The 19,148-nt window shown below is 31.5% G+C and overlaps 1 protein-coding gene across 1 annotated transcript in view; it reads right to left on the bottom strand.

Moving 5' to 3' along the window:
• Positions 1-15,396: 15,396 nt before the first annotated feature.
• Smp_149330 (putative cadherin) overlaps positions 15,397-19,148 on the bottom strand; it is a gene marked incomplete at its 5' end in the record, with an annotated part of 29,817 nt that continues 26,065 nt past the window's right edge. The window contains 2 exons of the mRNA XM_018796647.1: positions 15,397-16,257; positions 17,842-17,960. Coding sequence (XP_018651768.1) covers positions 15,409-16,257; positions 17,842-17,960 — 968 coding nt within the window. The 3' untranslated portion in view covers positions 15,397-15,408. The remainder of the gene's footprint in view (positions 16,258-17,841; positions 17,961-19,148) is intronic.

Here is a 19,148-nt window from a genome sequence, read left to right on the forward strand (position 1 = left end):
ACCATGAAGTCATTGGTAATTATAAATCCAGTTCATTATTCTCAGATCTCATATTGAGGGGCCTCAAGTATACGCTAAATGTCATGTCACTCAAGCTTGTTCTAATTTTACTAGACAGGTTCCTTTGAGATACTGTTTGGATAGTTTTCATTATTAGGGGGATGCGCGTTAACATTAAAACCAAATCATAGTGGGTTAATTATTCCAACTTTCTAAAGATAGAGTGATTTTGTCTTCTCATGGACTAGATAAAATAATTTGAAGTTAATATGTAAGCGTATTACGTCACAAAAATGCAGTCAACAAGTATGTAGAAGAAACTAGCTAATTTAAAAGCATGTTTACCTACCTTTCCTTCTTAAACATAAATTTCTGGCTGCTCGATAAGATTTAACGCAATATATAAGATTAAAATGATTCTAAAAGTAGAAATCAATTAATCTCAAATTAAACCATTACCAACGTGACTGCTAAAGTCTACATAAATCTCAAATGAAATATCAAATGTGAGAGGATTTTTATTCTGATATTTTAAACCCGATGAGCGTGCAGTTGGTAAATGCTCCTTAGATAGTTGCTACTTTCGGGAACACCTGGTCGTTTTTCTCTAACATAAGAGGGCATGTGCTTCAAGGCGGCAATGTAAAATAAAAAATTTTATGCATTGAAGGTGTGAAAAAAGTGAAATTGTGATACATGAGTTTAGATATCATACCTTAGAGTGAAATACTTGCGCAATGAATTTTTCTAAATATTTTAAAGAAAAAATACAGATATATATTGGCGTATTCGAGAAAATAAAGCTCATTTATTTGATATAGTGGTACAAACCAATGGGATTAAACAAAATGTTTTGCAGTGTCCTACGTGCAGTGGTCATTCTTCCACAGCACGTTGTATTCGGCAGGTTTGGGATACTAGTGAACTTTTGTCATTGTTATTTATAATCATAACTGTGAGGTTTGTATCATTCACCTGTACAGGAGGAAACTAAAAGTCATCAAGGTGTCCTTTTAAATACGCGGCCTAAGTACGTTGAATAATGATGTTATCGTTGGTTACAATTTTATCGATGATGGACTTTGTGGGGTCCTTCTTATGATTTTTTCGAGAAGTCGTCGCAATGAATCGCGACGTACGCAGAAGTGAGTACTTTCTCGTAAAGAAGGTTGAAAGGAGTCATCATTTGACTCCGGTCGATTGGAAACAGGTTTAAATGAACACACGCCGTTTTAAACCCCCGTCATGTAAGAATGTTGATCCACATTCATTCAACATGAAGAGTCTACGGATTTCCATGGAAGTTGGTGGTCGTTCACAATCGTGTGATTTCTGAATAGATACTAGTAAACTACGAAATTTAGTTCAGCGTTCGAGACTCCTGAGGGGTGAACTTGTCTGCAGATGAGCTTAAAGAGAAGGTACGAGGTTTGTGATCAGTGAAAAGAGTGAACTACCGGCCATCTACAGACTGTCGAAAATGCCGTATGACACAAAAAATGCCTGGTAGTCTCCTGACCAATGTGCCACGCCTCACCTCGATTCCTAGCAACCGTCTCAGGAAGAATGTCAAAGATTGCCAGGTGTGGTTAACCCACTCTTGTAAGACGCTTTTGATTGTCAATTCGGATAAGTCTACTGAGATACTAATGGGTTCTTTGGTGTCCTTGTCTGTGAACATAGCTGCTCTTGCGATAATTTCACTAAACGTGGCGAATTCTGTCCACGTTCTTTTCAAAATTGTTGGGTTTCGCGTTTCCACAGAGTTGGTCTGTTAAGGGTCTCATAAAATACGCGCAATTCAATATGAACCATCGATGGAAGCTTACCAGGTCGTTGAACGTATATCATTAGTTGACGGCAGTCGGTTCCGCGAAATCCAGAATGGTTACCAATTTTTTTGTCAGAGGGTGGATGCTTTGAGCACCGATAATATGGACGAGAAAATCTAAGGAGTCAGTTCTAATCTAATATTTCTGAATGTTCGCAGTAATGCCACGATTTTGAAGTCTTTTGAAAGGAAGGTCCAGATGATGGAGATGAGATTGTCTGTCCTGAGTTTCAGTCAAGCTGTCGTCTACATATGCGTATACGAAACTGGGACCTCTGAAGGCATCATTAACGAGTCTGTGGAAAGTTTGACCAGCATTTCTTCAGCCAAAATGCATGCAGTAAAATTCGTTAGCTGTCAGATCGTAAATGCGCGATAAGCGGCAACGATCGGGAGTGGTTTTCGTATCTAGTCGTCGATAATCTTTAAACAGACGTCAATTGTTGCTGTCACTTTCAGGGTCATGTCCCTGGTGAACATCATTAGGCTATTCAATAGCCAGATCATTTCCTAGTCAGTCATGTGTTCGAATTCACTTTTAGTCAACCTTGGCTTTTTAGGAGCTAGTCGATGCGCTTTCCGAAATAAAGGTTAACCTGTGGTGTAGTGCGATTTGTAACACTGTTGGTTACAGACGGCGATTTGATCACGTTTGGTACGGTCCGAGATACTTGTTGAGTATCCGTAGAAAATGTGGGTCAATTAGGTGCTAAACAGTGACTAGGGATAACCTTCAACCAGAAAATGCAGTTCCACAAGCAGATAATTTTGAACTGACTTCTGCAACCCTCCGTTTGCTCTTGTCGATTAATAGATTATAGTGTCGTAACAGGTATTTAACAATAGTTGTTCTGCATCACAGTATAGTGTTCAGCTTGGAAAAGGGTAAGAAGTGTCTTCGATGAGCTCTTCTGAACTATACTTCTGCTTTTGATTCTATCCCAAGACAACTTTCACTTAGCAAGTTAATCAGCATCAACATTGACAGCTGGATAACCAATTGGCTATGTTCCTACCTCTGTGGATAAGAACAGTACACTGTGTTTCGAGGAAAGTGTTCAACGTCTCTAATATCTCATGAAGGTGTACCACAAGGAGCTGCTCTTTCATTTCTTCTTTTATTTTTTCCTCATGATCTGCCGTCTTCCACGGAAAACAATTTTGTAATATATGCGAACGATTTCAGTATATGTATGCCGATTTCTACCTCTTTACATCCCATAGAAATGAATGAGTTTCTGTCGCGTATTGAACGGTTGTCTGTCTGTAATAGCCTCATACTTAATCCGTCTAAATGTCAGGCTTTTAACTTCAGCCTGAGACATTAACAGCACTTAAACGCCTTTTTGGGATCTTGTAATGCTTTTGCTGTTGGAGACTCCTTGATTAACACGGTGTTGAAGGTCAATTATCTTGGTGTTACCTTTTCCTCTAATCTCTATTGGTCTTCTCATGTCTACCGTTATCGAAAAAGTTTATTGTTTGACTTACTACGTTAAGAGCCTGCATGCTATTGCGTTTACTCAACATTTATTCTTACGATTTGTTGATTCCTGCCGAATACCTATTATTCTTTAATGTTCACCATTATTATTTTCCGGGCTTTTGAGAAAACACTTTCCTGTATTGCAAAGAGTGTTGAAGGCGGCTAGCAAGGTGTATGGTTAATCTTTTGATGTCATTATTAATATGGTTGTGGACAGATATCTTAAGTCTTGCGATCTCCTAGCAAGTGTTATCGCATCAGATACTAACCATCCACTTCAATCGTATCTTTTACCTTGTGTATCTTCTGGTAGAATGAGAAGTAAATACATTGAAATCCGTGCACGCAAGCAAATCTATAAAGGTTCTGTAATACCTTTCCTAGTAAATATACTCTGTGACGAACATGTTGTTAGAGTTAACCTAGTCAATAACCTGTATTCTTAAACATGTCTCTAATTTAAAGAGTTGTACAGATGTTTTTTCACTTTTCTTCCTTTCTATTTTGTAGTTTTTGTTTCGTTTTTGTGAAAAAAACACGCTGAAATACCTTGTGCTGAAAATTCTAATATACATAACTCTAATATACATAAATATTTATTTGAAAGTTTTAAATCAGCCAAAACAATTTGAGTCAATGATCATAATGAAACAGATTGTATAGCTGTACGTAATAGGTAAAAAGCATATAATGATGGTAACAGGATAGGTGCACTAGTAGTGATAAGATTGGTAAACTGACAAATGTTCTTTTCAACTGTTTAATACAGGAAGTAGTGATTTTTCACTTCTTCGTGGTTATATTCTGCAATATCTAATTATTTGCACGCGTCATAATGAGTAACTTTACTAATGTTTCATGATTATTCTTTTAAAGTCTCTTTATCCAAGTTTGACCTACTTCCTGTGTTGAGTAGTTTATCATTTTTATCACTACTAGTGTAGAGCAAGAGAACATAAGTGCAAAATTACAGAATATCTTAGTAAAATCTACGAACCATACAGTAAATACTGAATTTACGAAATATCAGTCAAGTGATTTAAACTTGACTGTTCGTTTTGCAAACATCAGTCAATCGTCTCAGTCTTCATTGTTCCTGTATTTCCATACCAACAGCTTTCTGTTACCGTTCTTTCCCTTCTCGATCTTCTCGACCTTCTGCTGCCAGACATTCTATTCCTGACTAGCGTTATATAGTAGTTATCCCGATATAAGTAGAATACACCACACTAGTACACTACTCTACTTACCATCATTTTGTATTTTTTTTACCTATTATGTGCACTTGTACAATCTATTTCATCATGACCATTGACTCATAAACTGTCTTGATTGGTTTAAAATTTTTATGTTTAAAATAAAGCTTGATGACAATCTAATTGGAAACAATATTGTTACCCTGAAGAAGTTTAAACAAGTTTATTAGACGAAACGTTGGAACTATTTAAATTTCAATTGCTGAGATTATTTCACATATAATTTTAACGTATAATTGTTTGTTTATATATGTTGTTCTAATTTTCACAATGGAAATCTTTAATATTTTAGAATTTTGCTTCAGAAACATCCATGAATTTCATCATCACTCTTTAACGTTTTATCTTTAGTTATTCAAGTATCCAAATATTAATTAAGATTTTGGTAAGCAATCTGTTAACGTCGGTTTAATTGGGATTTGATTATTCACCAAAACTCGGAAACATAAGGTTATGTAAATTGTTTATTTTAATTTGTAGTAATCAAAATAATTTCAAGCTTGAACTCTCTTAATAATGACAACTGGATCGATTTTTTTTCAAATTAATAAAACGATAAACTTTCCGGTTACCATGTGATATTTTCTGGCTTAAATAGGAACTCAGATTTGAATCTGTGTCAAGAACTTTTGCTTCAAACGATTTCACAGCAATTAGCTTTACTTTTGACTTTAAAAATTATACAGTTTGTGTTTGGAAGAGTCATTTAAGCTAAATTTAATTTTCACTTGAACAGAGATATGCAACGCCAAAATCTTGATTTAATGTTACCTTAATTCAATATTATTGAATTTGAATTCCAGTGAAATTTGGTACTCATAGTTGATTATGAAGTATTTTAATAAGTGATGTCAGCTATCGTAAAATAAAATGTAAAGGGTAGAGTAGAGATAAGCAAATCTTTTATTTTGTCACAAAATACTATACAGAAGTTTAACTAACCTAGCGGACGTCAAGTTAAACTGGGCTTGATCTGTTCGAATATGGTTGAATCTTTTTTTATTTTATCATTATTAATTTTATTCAATGTTATATTTTTAGTACAATATAGAATTCTCAGAACAAGGTATTTCAACAAGTTTACGTTTCTTATTTCTCGGTCGATACTGACGATAAATATTGAGTGATCGCCAGTTAGAAGTTAGCAGTCTAGTCAATTGACATCTAAATAATATACATTCTTTTCGCCACATACATATCGCGAGCAACCACGATATCTCTGATTGGGCCTTTTGTAACTTGTACAACGAAATGTTGTACACTTCTCAGAAACGCACCTGAATAGATTATGTGATTAATAGCCATAATGATGTATTAAAACAAACAAAATTAGATAACTTGTTGAAATATCTAGATGACAGGAACAGGTAGCCTAGATGTTCAAACAGGCCCCCATTTACATCTCACTTAAAAATAAATGATATCAATATTCGAATATCTGATAATATTATTTAGAAATAATATCACTTGTTTTAGAATATTCATATTTCAATTGTAAAATAAAATAGTTTATTCAAATCATTTAACTACTTTGTTCAAAACTATTATGCGCTTTGCTGAGGAGTCCCACAATAGGACGAAAAGGCCGTCCAGTGCTTCCAGGTTTTTCTTGGTGGTCTAGCTTCAATTGACTCATGATCTCAACTCTATAAAATTACTAAAATCTCCACAAAACCACTTCTGATTATAATCCTATGCTCACTGGTGACTGACTTCATTAGATGATTCCTGGAGTTCTACTGATAAACAGTAACCAGTGAAGTTCAAACCACGTCTGTTGTGAGATAGGAACTCACTACAGACAATTGGTGAACGGTTGCAAAACTATTATAATCTAATAGTTTAGTATAAAAAAAAACAACTAAAAACTCAATTCTTTTTTTTATGTCCATAACTTTCAATAAGACAAATAAAAATCAGATAAGTCTACTTATTGTTTAAATGTGTCATTACTATAAATAATACAATTTATATAAACTTAACGTATTTATCCAATTATTTTATATGATTGAAAATAATAAGGAAAAAGAAAAAGGGAACACAACTGTTTCACTTGGAATAAATTCTAGTCTTATTATTCTCTCTTTTTTTTTATGCTTATCTGATTTTATCACTTTCACTATCTACATTGGTTTTTAGAATTTTTTTAAATAAAATTTTCCATTATGCCACCAAAAAAAATAAAAAATAAAAAAAATAAAGGAATTTATGAATAACTGAAATGGTTTGTTAGCACAAAAAAAATTTTTTAAAAAAGAGAAGAAATAAAACGACAACGATAATGATAACGATAACAACATAATAACAATAATCGTCATGAAAGAAACCACCAAAATAACATTTAAAAGATTTAGAAAAATAAAAATAAAAAAAAGCAGTCAACAACAAAAAAATTTCCTTCTAGTTATGTAAAGAAATTTTTTCAAAAAAAATTTTTTTCTTTTTATTGTTATTTCGTGTTTTAACGAAATAATAATAAGAATAATCTGTTTTTATTTATTTTTTTCTCATTTCCTCAAAAATCTGATACATTCAACTACATTTATATATACATATATACAGTTATACGTCTTTTTATGACATTCACCATAAAGCTTATTTTTGTACTCTCTTTCAACTCAGAAATTCTTTGTTGGTGGGCTCAATTGAACAGCTAAAAGAAGTAAAGAACATTTAAATAGAAAAAATATATATACTCATTTTGTATATATATATATATATATATGAGTTATTTGGAGACGTTTTTATTGTTCTCATTCAGCGTTTTTTATCTCTACTCTTTATTTCATTCGTTAATGAATCATGAGAAAAGATAAAGTTTTTTCTGTTCTCAATAATTTTGTTCAAAAAAGAATCAAAGTAGTAATTTAATGGTATTTTCTTTTCATATAACTAACTAAGAAATATAAATTCTAGGTATATTTTTAAAAATCTAAGTCACGCTATTCAACAAAATATGGTGCCAAAACACGAATATAGTGATATTTTTTATTACTCTTTATTAGTACTGCGGTGTGTGCTACTTATGTCGACAGATATAAGTAGTATATAGCACCGATCAGAAGTGAAAAACGTGGCAACAGAACTATATGAAGGTCGACTTAAAGAAAATGGAAACGGAAATAAAAATGAATTGTAACGTGGAAGAATCATAAAGAATGTGAAGGACACATGATGGGATATCACAAATGGAATATTTAGTGTATGGTTCTCATATTTCACCAAGATATTCTGTAATTTTCGCATTAAAATACAATCGGTTGTCCCTACCAGTATGCTCGTTCGTTACAAAAATATAACTGATTGAATGAATTTTGACTCAACATTAAGTAATTTCTGGAGATGATAATGGATCATAAAAAGAGCTGTTTCTAAATCAGTATAGTTACGTTTAGTTATGTTGTATTGGATTCAAAATTGTAGTTCACATCCATTTCATTTTCATTTTTATACTTTATGTAGCAAAGCTTTGAACATGACAGAAACCAGTAATTTCTAAGATATATCGATATAGATATATCGTTATTTTTGTTAAACCTCAGTTAATTTAGCATGTTTTTGAGGTGTCAGTACCTAGTGGTGTAGTTTGAAAAATTTTTAAATAAATTTCCTATTTCATTAAAATAATGTTGTCAATATACTGAAAACACAGTTTACAGAGAGACTTGAGTTCGTCAGGCTTTGTCTGGTATGTATTTGCTACTAGTTATTAACCAGAAGTTGTAACTTAAGATCATTTTAGTTCATACTGATTTTAATCAATCTCCGTCTGGGTTCGAATCCAGGTTAAGAACGTTTTTCAGAAACTTTCATCTACAGACATGTTCTGTTAACACAATTGACACTACAGTGAATTATTATTCTGCTAACTTTTTTCAACTCCAAGGTTTTCAATTTTTCTTTTCGTTTTTTTCTATTACAAAGCTGTCCCTCATCATTTTTGCACACAATCATCAATATTTGATCTGTTGGGAAACTTCTGCCAGTTATTAAGACATTTATTCTATAAACTGTTAACTCTATAATTACATATTTAAATTCGTTTATTTTTTAATTAATACCTTTGAATATTCATTGTTATATTCACTTGATTTCCCAATTGCCAAATTAATCACACATAATCGCGTTCAAAACTATAATATTATTGTTTAATATCACCATTTGATTGGTATCGATTGTATTATTGTTAAACATATACTAGAGTGAAAGCATACTGAAAGATCCATTGAGAAGAACTACTTCTTCACATTACTCATTCATTTTCAGTATTCAAATTGGGATTTTCCTTTTACTAAGTTAAAATGCCTTCACTGTGAAGACAGCAATTTCTAGAACAATACAGTTAAATACTTTTAATGTCAAAACGTTGAGTGATTTGAAGTAATTTATCCATATAACTTCCAAATGTAAAACATATAACTCATCAAAAAAAAAATTAGGAGAACTGTAGTCCGGTTTTTTTGTAAGATTTATGAGATATGACCCGTCAAAGGTTCACACTGATTACATATCAGTCACTTCAGATAGATAATGATTCGATTTTAGGACCACATGGAACCACATGGACCACATGGAACCCGTAAATTCAAGGTAGTTAATAGGTATAGCATGTTTTAAACCTGATATAATGATAGCAAACATTTAACTATGTTTGAAAATCATTATTAAATGGTCTTTTCAATATGCTTAAAGGCCTCTAGAAAGTCAATTACAAGTACTCTAAGGGACCAAAAATAGATAAATAGGTTCATCTGGTTTGGATTTCCTCATAAGCAGACTCAACATGAATTCAGCAAATATTTGGTATCACAGTTGGAGATGGAATAGTAGCTATAATTCTACTTGCCTGTTGTTACTGCGACCCATAACTAAAAACGCTTGATAGTGAATAAAGGGAATACTTACAACTTGAGTCTTTTCTCAGTGACGTTAAGGTCATTTTCAACTTTATTTTTGTTTGCTATTGGAACATCGTGAATAACTTGAATGGTGCGTTCCAACCAAGTAATGAAAATGACTACTTTGTAAGGATATTAGGTAATTAGGTACCCTAAGTTTTTGTCTTTGTTGTCAGGAACAAACAACAAAAATGCTGATCTGGTCTATAGCGTGCTTACGTTCAGTCATCTTACAGAAGGTATGATATTTTTGAAGAGGATCATAACCGTTATTATGAGTGATACAAGTTTGAGTCTCATATAGAATAACTATTTTCTTCTTAAAACCAGTCAAACCTTCCTGATCTGTAAGAAACCTTGTGCAGATTTGCATGTAAATCATTATATATCATCCAAGAATGAAATACGTTTCTAGACATTGACCATAAGTAGAACGTTTTGGCTGGTGATACATATGTTTCATTATATTTACAGTTTTTACTGATTTACATGCATTTACATAAATTGTAGAGAAAATATGTGAACATTATTTTTTGTAGCTTCCAGTGTTATTCATTGAAAGTCGATTGATCTTTACCAATTGTTTACTAGGCACTATTAAAGAGAATGCAATTTGTAGCACGTTCGGAGCAAACGGGAACCATATACATGTTGTTCTATAGTGTTCTCAGAACTTCTGGTCATTCTTTTCGAAAAGCAAAAAAAGTTAAGTTGTATTCTATAACTTATAGGAACTTTCTTCAAACTATTGTGGTGTGAGTTACTTATATCCACATAAGTAGTATATAACGATGGCCAAGCATGTATTTCAGTAGAAGATCGATAAGAGAAGAACGATAATGGAACGCAATTGCTATGAAAATGCATGAACAATGAAATCGGGGATTATGGACTGATATTTGCAGAAGGAACAGTCAAGATTGAAACAGTTGATTGATAGTTGGCAAATTAACTGTTAACTGTATGGTTGTCAGATTTTAGTGAGATATTCTGTGGATTTGTGTTCAAATATATCCGATTATCCCCATTCATGTTCTTGTCCACTACACTATGACTGTAGTACAACTTTCTCGATTCGAGACAATTTCTATTTCGATAGCTTAGTTCATTTATACGATACACATTCTATTGAAATAATACAGTCCGTCTGATGAGGGTTGAATAAAAGTTACCAATATTTTCAGCTATTGATTAAATCACTAGTTATCGATTTTCTCCGATTTTCTTTGTTCTCAAGTCATATTTCTATTGAAAGACATCACCAATATTCAGAGTCTAGACTGAGAAAGCTAACTAATTGATAAATTAAATTTTTGTATTCCCTAACATTTAATATCATATTTTGGAAAGCCTAATGAAGCTTGAACTATTTCTTTTAGAGTTAAGAGATTTCTCAACGTATAATTTGTTGCCTAACTAAGTTTAGGTTGTTCATCAGCATGTTATACTTATTTTCAAAGTGAAAATCGAAATTTAATTCATTCGGTAATAAGATCAATCATTAACTTTGTAGTACTTAATCATAAACAGCAATGGTTAACAATAATTTCTTAAGTATTTAAATGGTGTTAATTTTAACTAAATATAGACGGTGAGACTCTAATTTATGGACAACCTTTGAGGTATGCTAGAGTGACTTTGAGAGTGTCCACCTAATAACCAATGTGGGAAATTAAAATTATGGTTTACAGTTTATGACAAAGGTTAGGAATTAGATTTAGGGTTTTCATCACAAACTAACATCAGCTTTAATGCCAAAACTCTACTTATCCGAATGGATGAGTGGATTTCGCTCCGAAATCCGAGACCTGTTATCTTATACGTAATTGGTTCGTCTATAAATTATAGTCTCCATTTCCATTCCTTGAAACTGTACTACTGATAAATTTCAAGCATCTAGTTTCGATTATAAATTTTAATAGAATAACTGTGTCTTTTGATTGTTCTATCAAACTTATAAATTTGTAATCAATAAGAGGACCGTATAGTTGGTTAATATGATGAATTATATAAGGCCGTACAGAAAAGTTTAATATCAGAATTATGATGATTAAATAAGTATCTTTTATTCAAATAGAAGAATAATATTATCCTCAGTATGTAAACAAATTAAAGGTCGAGTTTAAGAATAAAAATATATGTTGCCAATGTTGATACAGAAACGTGAAAGGGTCATTTTTGTACGAGGATATAAATCATAACTAATATTCTAATGTATTGAGCATTGGGTAGATTGTCATAAATAAATATTTGTAATATTCCAATGAGTAGAAAAATTAGATTTTCTGACGTTTCATGACTCTGTGTAAGCCACTTCTTCAGAGAATAAATAACCAAATCAAAACTGTTTTCATGGTTGAAATCAAAATTAAATAGTACAACGGAACAACATGAATATTGTGTGATCAATCAAGAAGCAGGTCCGAATAAATCAATGTGATGTCATTTCGGTCAAGGTGATTCATAAGCAACATGTATGTTAATTTGTGTGTAGTGTCTGTGTGCACTGTTATGGATGAAAAATGTGTGACCTTTATAATGACAAAGGATAGAGTTTAATTTGTAAGATAATAATGCGAATTGTGAATAATATCAGATTAGGTGGCTAGGATAGATAGTCCAAACAGGATGCATGGTAAGGCCTTATTTTTTATTGAGAGCAGTAGGATTAAGCACTATATGGAACGCTTCAGCCACTCTCCTTTCTTTGTAATTGGAAAAGCCTTTTTGCAATATTTTGATATTTTTGAAATCAATTTGGTGGTCGTTGAAAATGGTGTGAACTGCTATTGACGATTTAATTTGAAGTCTATCCAGTTCTATAGGATTATTAGGAGGTTTCTTTGTGTACCTAATATGTTCTTTGGCATGAGTCAAGATTTCGCAAAATGACTCTCCAATATAGATGACATCACAATTGACACAACCTAATTTGTAGACGCAGTTCTGTGTTAACATGAAGGGGATTTTTTCTTTTAAGCGAACTAAAGTATTTCGATCTGTGTTCGTTGTTTTGTAATATACTTTTATTCTATGTTGTTTTAAGATTCTCTGGAGTTCTTCTGTTGTGCCATGATAGTATGGTAAAACTGCAGCATCAATCCATGGTATTTCATTCGAATCATTATTATTACGTAATAAAACGTCTTGCTTTAATATACTTCTGATAATCCTCATAGGAAAATTATCAAATTATAAGATGATGATTATATTCTTTTGTTCTATTATGTTTATCCCCTTCTGATGTGATGATCTTGTTAGCTTATTTAAAAAAGATTTAGGGCTTGCGAGATCTTTGCACTGAATAGATGTGCTGAATTGAAATCAGTGTAACGATTAGCGTGTGTAGGTTTTCGGTAGATGGATAGATTTAGAATTCCATTAGGATATCCTTTCAATAAGCATTCTAAAAATGGTAGCTCACCATGTTCATTTTCATTCTCATTCGAGAATTTGATGTGCGATGAAAATGTATTAATCCGTTTCTAAAAAGATCTTAGATAAGTCTTTTTATCACAACTAAGGTATTATCAACATATCTAAGACAAAATCATGGTTTAATTACGTTGAAGAAAATATTTTATTCTTTGTGTGCCATGAACAGGTTGGCTACAACCGGGGACCGGGGGATCCCATTGCTACACCGTTAGTTTGTCTGTATAACGTCCCGTTAAAAGTAATTAGTGTCGAATTTAAGCAGTGTTTTAAGGATTTTATGATTAGACTAATACTTAGGGGATATCTGTTAGAAAGAGTATTGTCGTTCTCTAGTAAACCACTAATGAATTTTAAGCATTTATCAATAGGAATACTACTGTGTAGTGAAACAACATCAAAGCTTACCATAACTTCAGAAAATCTAATTTTTCTACTCATTGGGATGTTACACATATGTTATTCATTTATAATATTCTAATGGTCATACTAGAAATACGTTTTAGATTAAACAAACTTAGCAAAATTACGACAAATTCAGATAAAATAAATGAGATTATGAATAATGGAATGTAATACAATCAAGGTGTACATACGTATATCACATAACTGACCGTCTAATGTAATGTTAAAAGTGAATTATTATGGCTTTGTCAATGAAGACATCTTAAGATTAAATTGATTTGATGAAATACATAAATTCTCAAGGTTATCAAAGTGAAGGTTCATTTAAGACAATGGAAATGAAGCTGCAGTTTAACACATTTTTCAGCGACAGTACAACTGACTAAACGATCAGTAACTTGACCGTAAGGGTAATTACACTGAGCAAGTTGATGCTGGTGCTCTATCTATCTAGCTGCAGTTCTAAAATACCTGGATGCAGAAGTTTTGGAGTTAGATGCTAATGCTACGCGTGATAACATGAAGACTAGTACCATCCCAATACAGGACTCATTAGCTAAGTGGATAACGCGATGGCGTTTGAAGAGAACGGTACTGCGTTCAAGTCCCAGAGATGCAGGTACATCCAGCTGACGAGCCCCAAATGGGACGAAACGCGCGTTCTGGATTCCACTACTAGCCATTATCCATCTTTGCTTATAATGCTTATCAATTAAGGCAATATCGAGGCAATAGTTACAGTATGCACATGTCCCAACAAGTGACTGATCAATTGCAGTCTTAAACATCAGTTGGAAGATTCGAATAAACAATACCAAGTGAATTTATAGTATTAATATTTGTCAATATTTTTATAACTTTCTAGGTTTATTTACCATTAAATCTATTAGGATAATAAATAACAAACTCAAATTATTAATGTATTGATTTTTTTATGGACACAATCTTTAATATGTCTATTGTTATTTTGATAGATTATTTTTGTTTACAATGATTAGCTATATGAAATGTATTAATGAAAATAACTGGATTCATTAGTTTCCTGTGACATATATAATTCAATATAAATAATAATTGATGAATAGGCGCTAACAAACCGCTCATTTTTCAACATATCTAATTATTACTGTGGTGTGGTCTTGTGGTGTGGTCTACTTATATCTATATAAGTAGTATATGGTGTTGGTCAGACATAGAATGTATTTTCGCAGAAGACCGATGAAGAAAGAACTGAAATGAAGCGCAATCGTCTGGAAAATGTATGAGCAATGGAATTAGAGAAGAAACAGTGAAGATTGAAACAATTGGTTGTTAATTTGCAAATTGACTGTTCATTGTTTGGTAATCAGAATTTATTGAGATAGTCTGTAATCTTTGCTTAAATACATTCGATTGTCCCCAACTAGTGTTCTGTTCACAACAGTCTTACTTATATCCACATAAGTAGTATATGGTGATGGTCAGACATAGAATGTATTTTGGCAGAAGATCGATGAGGAAAGAACAGGAATGAAGCGCAATCGGTACGAAAATGCATGAATAATGAAATCAGAGAAGACGGACTAATATTTCCAGAAGGAACAGTTACGATTGAGACAGTTAATTGTTATTTTGCAAATTAACTATTTACTATATGTTTATCTGAATTTAGTGAGATAGTCTGTAATTAATGCTCACATACATTCGATTATCCTTACTTGTGTTCTCGTTCACTACATTACTACTTAAATTATTTTATCTATTTCCTTGTTTATGCAATGTATTTTCACTTCTGATAATAATTAATGTTTTCGTAAAAAAAACTTTTACTGGTCAATATATTTTATTCAGATTATTTGTTTAAATATATTTTACAAATCATATTATCTACATTCATAGTACTGTTTCATTTGTCTGGTAACAAAAAAAGAAGTAACCTTATTTCATCATAGAAACAAAATAATCAATTAAGTATATGCATATATGTATATGTCGATGGATGGGGATATAAATAAAATACTCAAAAATGTTTTTTTTTCCATTTTAATTAACATGATGATAAGGTGCTATTGTTTTATCCAAGCGCAAATATATCATTGTATATGTAATAATAAACACTTAAACAAATGATTTTTGTACATTTAAACATTTTAAAGAATGAGCTGATAATAAAGTTGTAGACTGATTATTATATCCAGTCAATTTTTGTGTAATTTTTGAATGATCTTGTTGTTCATGTAATAAATTATTAAAATTAGCATTATTATTATTGTTCTTAGGGGAATTAGGCATTATTTCATAGCATTCTGATTTACGTAATATTGAAGGATATTTCATATGTTCTAATATTTGATAATCTGATATATCATCAGGTGATATCAATATACCAGGTTTATTATTTTTAATATCATGTTTATGATTAGATAAAAGCCATATTCTTTGTTCATTCTTATCATTCAGTTGATTATTGTATTCATTTGAGATTAGGTTATTGTTTTGTTTGTTATTTAGCTCTTGATATTTAGATTTGATTGTTTGACATTTCATGGCATATAAATGATCAGTATTCAATGCTATCTGTTCTTCATAAGATGGTGTAGTTTGATTTTGTACACATGAATTATTCATAGGTCCTGTAACTATTCTCAATTCGTCACATGATTTTGACAGTGTGGAATTGTTTTTCGTAGTTAATTCTATTTGAGATCCATCACATACTGAAATATCTTTAGGAATTTGTCTTGTTGTAGTTTTAAATGTTGTTGGAATTTTTAAAGGTTGTGTCATATACTTTACAGAACCATATAAAGAACTTATACTAACTGGTGAAAATCTTTGAGCTGAAATATCTAGTGGATGAGTTGTAGAAAGATAAGATGGATGACATAAATGATTCGCAGAATCACTTCCAAATGATTTATCAGAACTGTGATTTGGATATTTACCAGCCGGACGTCCTAAATGATGCTTCGATTTTGCAAGAATAAATGTAAATTAATTATGAAAATAGATTGTATAATTCAAACAATTAACAAGTTTTATCAATGTGAAGCGATTTAAAAATAATGAACGGAATGTTCTAGATACATTGTTCGTCTTCCGTAGATATCTATGCGTCAAGCTGATTTAAAGATTTTACTCCCGAAATTTATATTTTCATCTTTGTATTTAGATATATAAAGGATGATATATTATGACCCCCTAGTGCACGCCTCCATGAATGAAATTAATATACGGCTATATCAAATGAAATCAGCAATTAATATGAAGTTTCAAATACGATCAAAAATATGTACGAGAAGTATATCCTAACGTTACTAAAAAAATACCAACAATTCAGTAAACTCAGTTGGTTGTGCATCATGAGGTGGTGAAATAGTGTAAAATATTTTGAAATAAAGCTTATATGGTTAAACGGAAGGTACTGCATCACCAATGGACGTATATATATTTTTTATATAGTTGAGATCATGAGTCAATTGAAGCTAGACCACCATGGAAAGCCTGAAAGCACTGGATGGCCACTTCATCCTATTATGGGACACCTCATCAGTGCGCATCTAAGATCCCGTCTCGCGAGATTCGAACCGAGGACCTATCAGTCTCGCACAAGAGCACTTGACCGATAGACCAATGAGCCAGTATTCAACAGTGTTAATGTCTAACTTCAACCAATCCACGAAAGTGAGCAAACATTCATCTATGTCTTCAGTGAGTTGATATCTCCCAACAGATATGGTTGAACTCCACTGGTTACTGCTTCTCACTAGAACTCCAGGAAATACTTCATGGAGCCAGTCCTAATTCCAAAACTCGCGAGGCGGGATCGTGGATGTGCACGGCTGAGGAGTCCCACCATAGGACGAACCGACCGTCCAGTGCTTCCAGGTTTTCCTTGATGGTCTAGCTTCAATTGACTCATGATCTCATATATATATTTTTTGTTAGTTATTTTAAATCAATTATTTTGATGTTCCATGAAAATTCAAATCATTTGTAATAGTCATTTCAAGTATTAGATACATGATAATCTTAAATAAGTAATCTTTTATCCTACAAGCTGATTTCGGCTTACCAAATTTTGACGCTATATTACCAAAATCTATGTAAAAAAAGATGGAGTGAAATGGTAAGTTTAGAATATCTTTCTAGTTTAATCAAATGAATTCTCATTCTAACAAAATTCAATAGCTTTTTATTCTCATTTCGTTGAGTACATACATTTTCATGTCCAGAAATTATGTACATTCTGATTTGGTTTAGTATATCATAACAAACTTTAACAAATAGAGCATATCATAACAGATTGAATAGAATATGAGTTTTAGTAAACAGAAATTATATTTTTCGCTTTTGTTTGTTTTCTGAATATGTAAATGTCAAATTTACAAGATAACCGCAATTTCAAAAACTTAAATTCATTCATTTAAAACGAATTGTCAAATTTATTCTGCTTATAAAGATACAATTAGATTGATAAAATTCAAAATAGTAACTGGATAATCATATAATTGACGTATTTCGTCTTATTTTTTTTAAGAAAAAGCTTACCTCTATAATTTTTCCTGTTTCCATGTCTAATGTGTATTCAGGACTAGGATATGATGTCATATTCCATACAGATATTCCAGAACGATCTGTTTCTTTATCATTGTTCTTTTGTAAGGGTACTTAAAGGGGAGGTTTTAGAAAAAAAGGTATGAATATAAATTTTATTGTTGACAGAAGTACGTTTTATGCACTTCAAAGAATTCAAGAATTTGGAACAAAATAATCGAGTAATCACTAAGCAACCAAATGAACTCAACTAAGCTTAGTTCCGTTTCGGTGTCAATACAAGTCACAACCATTATCAAATGATTTTACATAAAACAAAATAAATATTTGACTGGAATTAGGAAGTCAAAATTAAGGTTGTTGGATACTTAGTGGGAATTAGTTTTATCAGTCTTGAGAAGCCATTATAAACACGAAACTGCTGTTACCATCAATAACGAAAATTTTCTAACTATTTGAATCCCAATCTCTATCCTCTATCTGTTTTTATTTCTTTCTTATTACAAAATCTAAGCAGATTGATTGATTTCACTTTAAATAAATGGATTAGTGAGCATCGACTTTGATTGTGATCTTAGACTAACCAAATTATACATCATCGATTCAGTCTATTACATTAGTTCAGTACTATATAATTGTATTCTAACATTATCAATTACGTCTTCTATGTCTGATATCTGATTCAATGATGACGTACAATATAATACTTATTTATTATTACTCTAACAATGTTAACATTTGATTATATGTAAAGAGCTTTGTCTATATTTCTACATACAAAGCACATTGTTTGAAGAATAGAATGAGAAGTTTTATGTGTGTTTTAATTTTCTTTTTTTAAAGAAAGGAAAAAAAACCCCAAAATAATTTTTTTTAACAGAAATAAAAATTACATAGTAACATTGAAAAAAAATTTATTTTTTTTTTCGAAGATTTAAATGAGAACATTTAATTAATATGGTGATAAACTACTGATAGTCGTCCTAGTATTTCCCAGTTATTTATTAGAATACCTTCTTTTGTCTTTTATCATTTCATTGAATTAATCATAGAAAAATAAAAGATTACATTTCTGGAACATAATTATAGGAAACATAGAAACAAAAAAAAAATGAAAGAGAACGTATGACTTTAATGTATTCTCTATGGATAATAAGGTAGAATATTTGATTTCAGTCAGTACGAATAAGCTTAAATACAACATGATAAACAAAAACATTTACCAATGGTGATATATATAAATCATTTGAAAAAGGCACATATGTATCAATATTATATAGACAATAATATGAATGAAATAA

The sequence above is a fragment of the Schistosoma mansoni genome, chromosome 4 (assembly GCF_000237925.1).
Source record: "Schistosoma mansoni strain Puerto Rico chromosome 4, complete genome".
Taxonomy (NCBI): Eukaryota; Metazoa; Platyhelminthes; class Trematoda; order Strigeidida; family Schistosomatidae; genus Schistosoma; species Schistosoma mansoni.